The following is a 14,426-nucleotide window of genomic DNA, read 5'->3' as shown; positions in this document are numbered from 1 at the left end:
AATAATGTGCAGGAACCATGACTGGCTCTCAGGAAAACATGTTTTTCAGGGCTGCTGTCATGCCTGCCTGCTGTGATCTGCCAGGAGTGTGTGGAGTGGGGGTGGATGGATGGGTGGGGGGTATTTATAGGCCAATAGTGAGCATGTGTCCTTCAAGACCACGTTGTTCACACTCCTAGGCCCAAAGGAGGCAGCAGGACCTCATTTCCAGATTTAAATATATAGGACAAGTGACAAAACAAGGCAGAGAAGTCACTGGAAACTTCTCCTCCAGGGCTGAATAAAACTAGGAAAGGAAAAGCTTATAGGAAAAACAAACGTGTTTATTAAGACAACAACAAAAAAGACCCTGAATACTCAGGAACAATATCAGATACTCCGTTACGAAGTAGTCATGGGTTTTTTGTTTTACACAGAGAAGAATCAAATACAAAAAACAAAAACTCAACTCCACGGAGGAATTCAAAAGGTGAAAGCACCACAAAAAGTGTTGACCGTCAACCCCCTCCCCACCCCGAGTATCACAAACAAACAGTTACAGATCAGCCGAAGCCTCGTGAGAAAAGGGTGTTTTCTCTTCTTCCCCATGCTCCCCAGTCCACATGTCTGATGGTGCTGTGAGAAAATAGAAATGTAGAGCTGCCATCAACAGAGATACAGTGTTGTCCAGGCTTTAATTCTGCTTTAACTTAAGGCCAGAATTGATTTTTCCCCATATATGGTGTATTTCACTGCCTTGGCTACTGGAGGTCAAGTAAAGTGGTGAAATAAGCCTCTCAGGGGGTAAAATGGGCTTTAAATGAAATGAGTGAACAGGAATAGGGCACATCCTTCAGCATTTAGACTGTAAACAAAATCAAATAGTACTAAACATTCCCAACCCCCACATACTCTGCCAAAGCAGGGAATGGCTAGTTTACACAGCCCAGAGCAAACCTCCATTTAACCCCCTTTAAAGAAAGAAAAGTTAACAACATTCTGGGATGTAGCTGTAAATTAAAAAAAAATAGCTTCCAGCCACTGTCATTGTCGATTAAGAGGGGAAAAAAATGAGACATATTCAGTTGTGAAAGCTGTTCTGTGAAATATGCTAGCCTCTAAAACGAGATAAAATACCCTTTTGGCTCATAAATGTGTTTGGTGGCTCAAACCTGTCCCGCACTGCATCCCCGGACGTGGTTTGACCCACAAGGAGACATTCAAACATAAACAACATGGCTCATTAGCCGGGCGGCTAGTGCGTTAGCTAGGCTAACTGCTAGCCAACAAACGTTACACGAACGATGAAAATTCATGAAAATTAGAAAACCTAGCTACCAGTCCATTGAAATTAAATTCTAAACAGTTTGTGTGTACAGTCTCATGGAGGTAGAGAGGGTTGAGAAGGGGGGGTCTCGTTGCGGAATCCCCTAATCCCCGCTCCCCTTCCCCTGGCTCCGGTTCGTCCGTTACGGCATCAGCACGGCACATTGTCCGAACAGTCCCCACAGTCTGCGGCGGAGAACTGCAGCCTCCTCACGGCCTCCTTTATCAAATTCCCCGATAAAATTAATTCCTGCAGCAGCCGATGCGGGTCGTCGTCCTCCACACTGATCCTCTTTTTGTTCCACGGTTTGATTTGGTCCCACTCCTGGTCGCTAGATCCGGGGATGTTATACGGGCTTGCCCTACTGCTGCCCCGGTGTCCCCGGCTCCGAAGCCGCATACAGCAGCTGTTGCGTTTCTGCACTACCCCCGCCGCCGCCACACCGGTGCTACCGCCGATGATGGCCGCCGGTTTGACTCCTCCGCCGGCGGTGGTGCTGGCCGTGGTGAGCCCGTGCAGACAGGACATTGACACGGACACCGTCTTCTGGTGGCCGCCGCTATTGTTATGGAGCTGCAGCGCCTCGCCGATTTTTGTCACCAGCGCGTCCACTTCTTTAGAGTCGACGGTGACGGACTGCTCCAGAAAGATGTAGTTCTCCTTCCGACAAGGCATTGTGAGCTACGTGTCGGAGTTCCGTGGGTGCTTTTAAGTGTATTTTTAAGGTTGTGGATGAATGAGAGCCGCCGAGCCGCTCCTCGCTCTCACCACGCCGCTCAGCAGTAAGCGACAACCGGAGTTGATTTGTAAACAATGGGTGACGTGTCCTGGACCGTACCATCTTTCACATGGGAGGAGGGGGGATATTCAACCAAAATAAACCACTCCGCACTCACACAAACCCTCGACTCGCTAAAATCATACAAAATCACCACATTTTCTCAAATTATGAAACAATTATTTCACCCATAAAGTACGTGTCAGGTGCTGTTTTCCTACCCCAATTTCCCGCGTCAACCTGATCTCACTCCGACGTTGGTCCGCTCCTTCCAAATGGACATTACATAACTCATAACTGTCTGCCGCTGTCTGTTCAAGCAAAACAAACAAAGCGCACATTTCTAGTACATGAAAATGGTGAAATCACGTTCACATAAGCACAGCATTTGACATATCTCTTCATATAATCAAGTGCAGAAGAACATTCACGTGCACGTACGCTCATACTAAAACGCACTACATCTCATTGCAATGTTGAATTATTTATGTAAGACATCACAATCTCCATCTGGGCAAGGCCTTACAGCTCATAGTTTTGTCTCGATCTATATAACCATTGTATTTGGTAAATTCTGAAAAAGAAATGTGTGCATGCTGATTAGTTGAAAATGTTGGCAGACACTAAATTAGAAATTATGAGACCACGATTTAGAATTTGACCTGTTTCATAATTGTGCTTTGCATTCAGTTTGTCTTGACACACATATAACAGGGTTGTGCTGCAATCAATTACACTAACTATGCTCTTTACATGTAAATAGTCACCTTAGGCTGTAAATTATGTCTGAACTTGTGGATGCAGGCCATACAAATGGGTGTGAGTCTAATTTGTGCACATGAAGCAGTATCCTCGGTGTATACAGTGACAATAGGAGTTGCAGAAGGGAGGGGTGAGTGTATCTGTGAGAACACAGTGTTCGTTTCTGTTTCTGAGAAACAGCAGCCAGGCTAAACCTGATACTCCAGTCAAAGACAGAGCCGCCATGGCCATATAAGGAGCTACTATCACTGCTACCACGTGGCACAGCGGCCAATCAGAGCACCCCACTGAGGTTTCCTGTGTGTCTCAATGGCAGTGAAGCAGGAGCCGTCCAGTCATACAGGAATCCACTTGGCTGTAAATGAAACTATGCAGGACTTCCTGCAGCATTATCTTACATCACTCTCATTGCATTTTTAGCCACATAAGCCTAAAATGTCTACAGCTGTTTAATTACACAAACATACATTTTTTTAAATGGTGTGTTTTATTTATAGTGTGTCAGAGAGCAGTAAAGTTAAGACTGGAGTAAAACAAATAAAGTAACCAACAACCTTGTACTTCTGAGTTTCATGCGATTATCAGACAGACACAAGCAGTAACCTCCAGCAGTAAAGCTGACCTTTACTGCAGTACAGCATTTACGTATTTGAGGTGCTTTACTCAGTAGTATAGTATTTTCATTTCCTGCACCTGTGTATTTACTCCTCAGATGTACAGATTATAGTCTTTACTCCATTACATTTGTTACAGGTAACTGTAATAATAAATTGTGACGGATTTTTACAAAGTTCCATCAGCTGCAATATTATAAACAAACCTACTAATGAATCAATAATTATATTCCAGTCATACATATTATTTACAAAAGGGTTATTCTGTACTTTGGGTTTTGGTACTTTAATTATGTTTTGATTTTTTTTTTTTTTTTTTTAATTCTTCTACTTTTAACTCAAGTAAAGTTTAGTTTACATGTAACATTATGTCAACACTGCACTGTAATGTTGCTGCTTACAGCTTCAACTTTCACTCTTTTATATTTTACAATAAGCTTTGAGATTGTTTAGCACTTTCTTCTATATTTAGGTGTACTGTTAGGTATCTGATGAGGAATGTGGAACATAAAAAATATATGTATTATATATATATATATATATATATATATATATATATATATATATATATATATATATATATATGTATATGTATATATATATATATATAGAGAGAGAGAGATAGATAGATAGATAGATAGATAGATAGATAGATAGATAGATAGATAGATAGATAGATAGATAGATAGATAGATAGATAGATAGATAGATAGATAGATAGATAGATAGATAGATAGATAGATAGATAGATAGAATTTTAACATTGTCTTTGTTGTAGGATTTTCAAATTTTTTTTCTACCATGACCTAATGTGGTATTGAACTTTCTGACTGTGTTGTATAGTGTTGTTTTTGTATATATTGCTGTATTTTTGCTAAAAGAATCACACTTTTGAAAATTTGATGAAGCCATCTTCTTCTTCAGTTTGACATGTTCAAAAATTAACTGAAACTGTTGATGGAGTATTAATAAATAAAGGATTTAACTCCTTATCTTACAAATTTTCCCTTAAAACATGTTCTTGTTCTGGACTTTTTCCACATTTAACTTCATCTGCGTGTATATCAAATGAATAAAAACCCACAATGTATTCACAGTGGACATAACAGATACTACTGTGATGTTTTGACTTTTACATATTAAAATGACCATCTTATTGTAACAGATACCAATATTGCAGCACCAGATGAAACAAAACTTCTGAAAAGTGGAAAAGTACAAGTTGTGGGTCCACACCCTGCTGGTCATTCATGTTTTTTCTTTTTAACACAGAAACAGAAATTGGGAAATCACTGTAACTCTCCAAAATTGCAAAGTAAAACCCTGTTAACAATCTCCTTTGCACTGTCCACATAAACAAGACAATCCCATATCTGTGTGTTGTGTTTGGAAACATCCTTCCTGTACTTAGGCCTCTACTACTATTTTCTTTGCCTTTGAACCGAACAACCCGTCCACAGCACGAGGAGGGAGGAAAGTGGGTCACACACTTCCTCATTCTTTCATGTGTTCCTGTACGTGACTCAGCGGAGGTGGTAAACAGGCCTGCCTCCATTAGAACACAATTCTTGTTTGTCTGCACTAGGAGCAGCTGCTCTCACATGAAGGTGACCTCATCCTGGCTCTGTTTGTGTTTCTGACACTAATCCTTCATATGGACAAGAGGAAAACATGGACTTTAGCTGAACCTAAGGAGGAGTACAACACTCTCTCATACTTTCAACTGACTCTGGTTTCAACAGAGATGTTAAATGTTCTTCATATCTAAACACAAATCTGGATACAGTTAATTATTATATCCTGTTAACACTTGCCTTTCCCAAATGTATTTTCAATGGGTCACCAACTATAAGAGTCAAATACATAATACTGTGATCCATTCATTCATTTATTTCATGAAATGTAGCTCAGTCAGAAAATGGAAAAAAAAGGATGTAAAAGAAATAACAAAACATGAAAGATGGAACAAGATGAAAACAATACAAAATATGACAAAATGTAACAGAACAGGATGGAAAAGATGTAACAAGACAAAGACAACAAGATGAAAATGTGATATAAGACTAAACAAGACTGAAAGTAGATAAAAGTTTTAAAAAGCCCAAAATTATATAAAAGTCAAATCAGTGTAGAAGACAATGTAGAGGACAGAACAAAATCTAAAATATACATAAAAAATACATCAGAATTAAGTCTCAGTGGTGTAATTGATTAGTGCTTTTGGCTGAAATTGGTGGTTTGAGCCCACCCAGGGACTGTATGCTTTTATATTTCCTTAATTTCACATAGTCATCAGTAAAGTTCACTCTAATCTAACCTAAAATATGTCATGAGACAAAACACAATGTACATGATAAAAAATATATACAGGTAAAAAACTAAACAAGTTGGAAAGTTACAAGACAAAAACGACATGATGCAGATAAAACCGGAACTAAGAGATGCAATAAGATGAAAATAAGGAAGAAGATGTAACAAAATATAGAAGAAGACAATGCAAAACATGTAATGAGGCAAAATACATAAAAGGCAAGATGAAAAAGAAGTAAAGGACTAAACAGTACAGAAAACAGATAAAAGACAAAAATGATGCAAAAGATAAGAAAGGTGAAAAACAGAACAAAATGACAAATATATAAATGATTAGTTATAAGATCCACAGAGCAGAGTGTATTTCTGAAGTTTTACAAAACTCACTTTGTCCTGTTTTGCCAAGATGTGAAAACCGCCAAGTTTATTTTTACAGAAACTGAAAATAGTAAGTAAATAACATTGCCAAAAAAACACTGTCTATTTTCTGTTGTTTTAAAACTCCTGTTATATCATTATTATTATTTAGGCTCAATCTGCTGTATTCACTGTTTAACATCTCTGAATAAATGCTTGATATTTTTCTTCATATTTATTGACTTTTTCAATGATGGTCAATATAAACCTGTGCAATTCAATAATTTTGAGACATTCTGAAACCACCAGAGACCAGTCCAAATCTCCACATGGTTCCAGAGAACAGTGACGCTCAAACAAAGCAGAACATATTTGTTTAAGGAGAGACATAACCAACACAGATGCTGGAAATAAATGTTCCCATTGTGCATCCCTGCAAACCACAAATATGTAAAATGTCACATGTTGTTACTCGTGCGTCAGTGGTTAATGCTGTTCATCTGCATCTGTCAAATACAACATCACGTGCAGTATGTGTTTTATTAGTTTTGTAGATATATTTAGATACCTATTTACATTTTGGCAAAGATACCAGGGTTTGGTTTAGTACAGAAAGTACCGTCCCGAGTACCATCTACATACACAGATACACTTTATGTTGTTTTATTGTTGTTGTATCTTATGTATTGTTTATATGTTGTGTTTTTTTTTGTTTTTTTTTTTTACATAATCTCCCTCTTGATATGTTTATATCTTGTGTCTCCTTGACCCTCATGAGAACTAAGCGGTTCAGAAAATGAATAGAATAGAATAGAATAGAAGATACTTTATAATACAGCAAGTATGTAGAGGTATATAAATACACATGTTGTATAGTAATATTAAAAAAAAGTAGTGTAGTAGAAAGAGTAAAGTAAAATAAAAATGAATCTCATTGCATCTTTCACATCATTTCCATCTTGTTTTGTGGTTTACTAATCATTTAAAACCACAACCAACCAATCTGGTTTCTTCAACTTTCACTCAGGACCATAACCATGCCTTTAAAGTATTAGAAAATACTGATATTTATCATAATCATCATCAGTGTTATCTGGAATACTTATCGCGATAACATTTTCATCTGTATCACCCAGCGCTGTCTTCTACACTTGTATTGTCGACATGTGGTGTCTACTTATGATCTGATGACCAGTGAAACCTGAGTGGAAAGTGGGTCAAAGTTATGTGACAATATGACACATTTTCAGTTGCAACAGGCTGGCTGTCACAGTAAAGTCGGGCGGGGCCAATAGATACAGTTAGGGCAGCCAAAACAAACAGCCTGATGGTGATGAAACCTCTGATGGTTTGTAATCTGGATGAATCCTGTTTGCACCTTTACTCCGTGTTTACACTGAGCGTGATCAGGTTTTGTGCTTTAATATAAATGTGTCAGATACCCCTGGTGGCTGCTGTAAAACCTCTGTGAGGACGACTCTGTCTGTCCTCACTTGTGTTTCATACAGGCTGTGGAGCTGCTGAGGCCGGCCGAGCCTCACAGAAAAGAAAACAGGCCTTTCAGCCAGAGGATCAACTTTGATAGCAGTTGGAGTTCTGCCAGCGGCTCGAGTTCACCGAGTTTGCTGCCTCCATTCAGAGAGAGAGAGAGAGAGAGAGAGAGAGAGAGCGGACGGCATTAGTTCACTGCCTCGCTCGCTCTCTTCAACACATCTCTCTTACCCGGAGGAATGTGAGGAGGGAGCACATGGCAGGAAGTAATATCACAGGATTTATTTGTGTTGTGTGGGCTTGTAAACATACATAGAAACATGAGCACAACTGAATTATGAGAAACAAATTTAATACAAATGAAAGCTATAAATATACAATTGGACCTGACTGATGGATTGACAGTAAAGCCAAGTTTATACCAGGGGTGTCAAACATAGCTATGGCCTGCGGGTGGGTTTTGGTGACAGGGTCCAATCCAGCTCATGGGATGAATCTGTAAAATGCATACCTTACACTTAAGAGATTAACAATGGTGTTAAAATGATTTTAGTTCAGGGGTGACATACAACACTAAACTAACTTTTTTCACTCTAAAATATAGAGAAAAGTTTAAATTTATCATTATTTTTAAGTTATTATGTCATTATTTCACTGGTCTGGTCCATTTGAGGTCATACTGGGCTGTATATGGCCCCTGAACTAAAATGAGTTTGACACTGGTTCACATTGTTCTTCAGTTTGTGGAGAAGAAGCAATTTTGTAGCTTAAACATACTATATATTGTATATTCCTAATTTCTACACTCTTATATCTTGTTTTTCAAATGTTAACTTACCTTAATATCTCTGTAGGGAATTTGTTCTTTTTTACTATCTAAATACAGACGCTATTAGCATTATTAGCTTTAGCATTTTGATTAGCTGTTAGCTGTAGCAAACAGGGAGCAGTGAGCTGCCACTGAGGGTGCCCATAGATCAACTCCAGATCTTCACCACTACCTTGGTTAAGGCACTGACAGGAGAATTAAGCTATATCTACATGTTTTTGATGGTGGGGGGATTCTGGAAACATGGAGGAAACCCAGCGACGGGAAAATACGTAAATGCTTCCAGCTGAGAGGCAAGCGCTAACAACTAGCTACAACACCGCACTGCTGTAAGTCGTATCGTTTACATGGTTTATTCTTATTTTGTCTTTTACAAATAATGTAAAACCACAAATAACCATCAACCCATGAAAGTCATAAATAATCTTATATGTAACGAAATAATTAGCCTATCAGTATTGACTCATATGGAAATGTTTTGTTGTCATACTGTCTACTGTAAACCATCCATTCCTAAACAGTAGGTTGTGGGGTTGCAAAAGATTTTGTTAAAGTTGCCAAATAAATTTACATTTTACGTATATTAAACAAACTTTCAAGAACAGAACAGTAAGAGCCTTTTACCTGCACCTACATGCATTATGTGTCTTATAAAGTGTGTGAATAAGTATATTGTTTTACTGACAAAAAGAAACAAGAACAGTGACTTAAGTTGCTTTTGGTTTCAGGAGACGTAATTGTCATTAAACAAAAGTCTGGCACAACTGCTTTAGAAAACAAAAGCAGACACACACACAGGTTAGGAAAAAAATAGGAAAAGGTTTCAGTTACAAACAAACTATTCTATGGTCATGAGCTCTGGGTAATGAACGATAGAGCGAGGTTGCGAGTACAAGCGGCCAAAATGAGTTTCCTCTGCAGGGTGGCCAGGCTCAGCCTTAGAGACAGGGTGAGGAGCTCAGACATCTGAATGAATGAATGAATGAATGAATGAATGAATGAATGAATGTTTATTTCAGTTAAATACAAGATACAAAACACACACATATAAAAAGACAACAAAACAAAACACCTACATATTAAAAAAGAAACAAACAAGCATAAAATTAACACATTTTGTAACTGAAAAAGGAAGAAGCTGAAGCCGGAGGCTTATTTCTGCTTCTCCTATTTACACTCTTAGTCCATTGTCCACACCTTAAGTTGTAACAGATAAATACTTAAACTTAAATTATACTACATTCAGTGTAATAAGTTATTTTGTAAACATATTACTTTCATAGCCCTTCATAATTTGACCAATTAAATTCTTTTTGAAACTCAACAGTGAGCTACACAATTTCACTTCATCCTTCAATTCGTTCCATAGCTTGACACCAATAACTGAAACACTGTGATATTTAACGTTTGTTCTTACTTTACACTTTTCAAACACAAACATCCCTCTTAAATTATAATGTCCTTTTCTTAACTTAAAGATTTTCTGAATACAAAAAGGAAGGTTTTTACTTTTAACGTGAAACATAAATTCCATTGTTTTTAAATATACAATGTCAAGAAATTTTAGCAAACCAGATTCTACAAAAAGTGGATTACTTGATTGGAGATAACCAGCTTTGTTTATGACTCTAATAGCTTTTTTTTGGAGTTTAATTATTGGGTCTAAATTAGTCTTATACACATTGCCCCATATTTCCACACAATATGACATATATGGCATTACAAGTGAACAATACAACATATGCAAACATTTTTTGCTTAACAAGTCTCGAGTTTTATAAAGAATCGCAACAGCTTTGGACATTTTGCGTTTGATATATTCTATTTGTGGTTTCCAACAGAGTTTATGGTCAATAATCACTCCCAAAAATTTTGTTTCATACACCCTTTCAATTTCAATTTCATTAATTTTCAGTTTTATATCATCACTTCCCCTAGCACCACCAAAAACCATAAATTTTGTTTATCTTCATTAAGTGATAACTTATTTACATCAAACCATTTTTTTAACTTGCTCAATTCCTTTTCCACAATTTCTAATATTTGTTTCATATTTACTCCCGAATAAAGCAAATTAGTATCATCTGCAAATATTGTAAATTTTAACTTACTAGATGCCATAAAGATATCATTTAGATAAAGTATAAATAACTTGGGTCCCAGAACTGAACCTTGTGGGACCCCACATGTTACGTTTCTAAGTTGTGAATTTGTATTTCCAATTGATACATACTGAGACCTATTTTGTAAATAACTTTTTAACCAGTTTTGCGTCACACCTCTTATACCATACATTTCACATTTCCGGAGTAATATTGAGTGATCAATTGTGTCAAATGCTTTCCTTAAATCAATAAAAACACCAACAGTATGTTGTTTCTGATCCACCGCTGTTGCTATATTTTCTGCAAATTCCATTACTGCTAAAGATGTTGATCGGTTTTTCCTAAATCCATACTGATGATCATTTAATATCCTATATTTGTCTATGTAGTCATCTAACCTCTTTACAAACAGTTTCTCAAGAATTTTAGAAAACTGTGGTAACAGTGACACCGGTCTATAATTTGACACCATGTGCTTATCACCATTTTTATAAATCGGAATCACTTTAGCTATTTTCATATTTTCTGGAAAAGTACCTGTTTGAAATGATTTGTTACATATATACGTGAATGGTTGAAGGATACTGTTTATCACTTGTTTTATGAGTGTCATATCAATGGAATTTCTATCAGTAGATTTTTTATTTTTAGATTTCCTGACCACTTCCAACACTTCACTTTCACAAACTCCACCAAGAAACATTGAATTATTGTTTTCAATAGCAAAATTAAAGGTTTTATCATCCTTTTCCCACTTGGTAATATCTTTTGCCAAATTAGGACCGACATTAACAAAAAAATCATTAAATATATTCACGATGTCCTCTGTATTTTCCACCACAGTGTCACCAGTTTTAACAACATATGTAGCAAAATTCTTTTTATTACTTTTTTTAATCATATCATTTAACACTTTCCAAGTACCTTTAATATCATTTTTGTGTATTTCTAACAACTTATCATAATAGGCTTTTTTATGTGTTCTTATAATTGCTGTCAATCTATTTTTGTATCTTTTATATTTATTCTCTTTTCTTTCGTTCTGTGCTTCAGGAATTCCCTATAAAGACTGTTTTTCTTCTTACAAGCCCTTTCCAATCCCTTAGTTAACCATGGTTTCTTATTCTTTTTAAGATCTTGTCTATATTCTTTCACAGGACAATGTCTATTGTACAATGTCAGAAATATGTCTAGGAAAGCATTATATGATTCATTAACATCATCTACATAAACTTCATGCCAGTCATAATTTATTAATTCCTCCTTTAAGGCCATAATTGCTTCTGGTGACTTTGTTCTTACCAAACAAGGTTTTTGCTTATAGTTGGTTAAAGATAATTTGTTGTTCATTTCCAGTTCTATAAAAACTGGCAAATGATCACTTATGTCAGTCAGAAATAGACCACTCGTTATTTCACCATCAATAATGTTTGTAAAAATATTATCAATCAATGTTGCGCTTTCCAATGTGATTCTACTTGGTTTTGTAATTACAGGGTGAAAACTCAAACTGAACATAGTGTTTACAAATTCTGCTGTTTTTGCATGTTCATTCCATTTCAATAGATCAATGTTAAAGTCACCACAAACCAAAATCACCTTATCACATTTTTTTTCATATAAATTAGTAATCTCCTTATTGAATTTCTCAATACATGACCCTGGTGTCCTGTAAATACAACTAAGAAATATGTTTTTGTGTTTTTCCATCTTAATTTCAACCGTTACACATTCCATCAGATTGTCTATAGCAATTGTCAAATCACCATTTATCTTACATTTCAAATCATTTAACACAAATAGGGCCACGCCCCCTCCTCTTTTATTGGCTCTGTTTTGCCAAAACATCTCATATCCTTCTAACTCATCTAGTAACTCTTTCTCATCACTCAGCCAAGTCTCTGAAATTGCTATTACACTAAATTTATGCTGTAATTTTTGCAAATAATCTTTAATTTTATCAAGATTGCTATATAGACTCCTGCTATTAAAGTGAATCACCGAAAAACCCTTAATTTTAGACTTATACTTGTCTTCTGAATAATATTCACATGTTGTTTTAATGCTGTGGTAGAAGTGGGTCTCTGGGTCAATATCATTCTCTAAGACATAGGGTTTGTGATCTTGAAAGTCAAAAGACTTAAATTCAGTATATTCACACATTCTCATATTTCAGTCCTCAACAGAATCTGACCTCATAGCTCCATCACAACAAAATCTGATATGACATATCTCCACTGGTCCACCTCTGTACTTTGTTCTTCATCTTCATTTATACTGATCAAGCTCAGTTATGTCTCTAATAACAATAACTTTGGCCCGTTCAGGAGTACCATTCAGTCTTATCATTACCTTACAGTTTCTTACCCATGTGTCTTGGATTTTTTTTTCCTTTTTCAAGATTCTTGCTTGTCTTGCAATTGCAGCATTTCTCTTTGTTAAATTTTCGTTTATGTACACCCCTGTGCCCTTAAGTTTTTTTGCATGCTTGAGCACTTCAATCTTCTGTTTTCTGCTCACCAAACGAATAATAATGTTTGGCCTCTTGCTCTGTTTTTGGGGTAAGGTGTGACAGACAGCTATATCTTTACGGTGTAAAGGAATGTCTTTGCTGTTTAAAAACTTAATAACTTGTTCCTCCAGAGAGTGTAATTCAGTGTTTGATGCATCCTCACCGTTCTTGTCACCGGCTGTGATGCTTGCATAAGTGCGATGGTTAGTCTTTAGTCCTGTTATCATTAGCTCATCCATCCTTATGCTCTGCTCCAGATCTTCAACTCTTCTTTCCAGTTCGTCTATTTTCTTGTCTTTTTCCCTAATCACCGCCTTCAATTTCCGCATTTCCTCAATTAAATCCAGTAGTCCCGTCTGTTGTTTTGCCACCTTGCTTAGCTCCTCAGACATAAAGTTCAAAGACTTCTTCACTTCTTCCATGTCTTCTGCAAGCTTTTTCGTTGCCATGTCTCCTGTCTTAGCTTGGCTCCTGGCCTAGCCTGGTAGCTTACCGCTGGTAGTGGTGGCTCCTGGCCCGGTAGCTAGCCGCTGGTGGTGGTGGCTCCTGGCCTGTTAGCTGGCCTCTGGTGGTGGTGGCTCCTGGCCCGTTAGCTAGCCGCTGGTAGTGGTGGCTCCTGGCCTGGTAGCTTACCGCTGGTGGTGGTGGCTCCTGGCCTGGTAGCTGGCCTCTGGTGGTGGTGGCTCCTGGCCTGGTAGCTGGCCTCTGGTGGTGGTGGCTCCTGGCCCGTTAGCTAGCCGCTGGTGGTGATGGCTCCTGGCCTGGTAGCTTACCGCTGGTGGTAATGGCTCCTGGCCTGGTAGCTGGCCTCTGGTGGTGGTGGCTCCTGGCCCGTTAGCTAGCCGCTGGTGGTGGTGGCTCCTGGCCAAATAAGTTTGGACATATTATTAGTATGGACTACAACCGCTGCTGCTGACAAACCATTATGTTGTACTTGGTTATCTTTTTTTCTTTTATAGTTTTTATTTATTTCAGGTAACGAAAATGATTTATTTCAGGTAACGAAAATGTTTATTTCAGGTAACGAAAATGAAAATTTTCATCTGGGAGGGACTTGGAGTAGAGCCGCTGCTCCTCCACGTCGAGAGGAGCCAGCTGAGGTGGTTTGGGCATTTAATGAGGATGCCTCATGGACGCCTCCCTGGGGAGGTGTTTTGGGTGTGTCCAACCGGGAAGAGACGTCCTGGCCGACCCAGGACATGCTTCCCCCAGAGGAACTGGTGGAAGTGGTTGGGGAGAGGGCTGCCTGGGCTTCTCTGCTGAGGCTGTTACCCCCATGACCCAGACCCGAATAAGCGGAAGAAGACGGTACATATGTTGTTTTGTGCTTAAACCACAACTACCATCTATCCCTAACATTTA

General features: G+C 37.8%; 1 protein-coding gene across 1 annotated transcript; it reads right to left on the bottom strand.

Annotated features, from left to right (window-relative positions):
• Positions 1-302: 302 nt before the first annotated feature.
• gbp (glycogen synthase kinase binding protein) lies at positions 303-2,088 on the bottom strand. The gene has a single exon (XM_030158714.1). It carries the CDS (start codon positions 1,979-1,981, stop codon positions 1,457-1,459), a length of 525 nt encoding a protein of 174 aa, XP_030014574.1. The 5' UTR covers positions 1,982-2,088; the 3' UTR covers positions 303-1,456.
• Between the last annotated feature and the right edge of the window lie 12,338 nt (positions 2,089-14,426).

This window comes from Sphaeramia orbicularis, chromosome 16 (assembly GCF_902148855.1).
Source record: "Sphaeramia orbicularis chromosome 16, fSphaOr1.1, whole genome shotgun sequence".
Classification (NCBI taxonomy): Eukaryota; Metazoa; Chordata; class Actinopteri; order Kurtiformes; family Apogonidae; genus Sphaeramia; species Sphaeramia orbicularis.
This window is presented reverse-complemented; position numbering and strand designations above follow the sequence as displayed.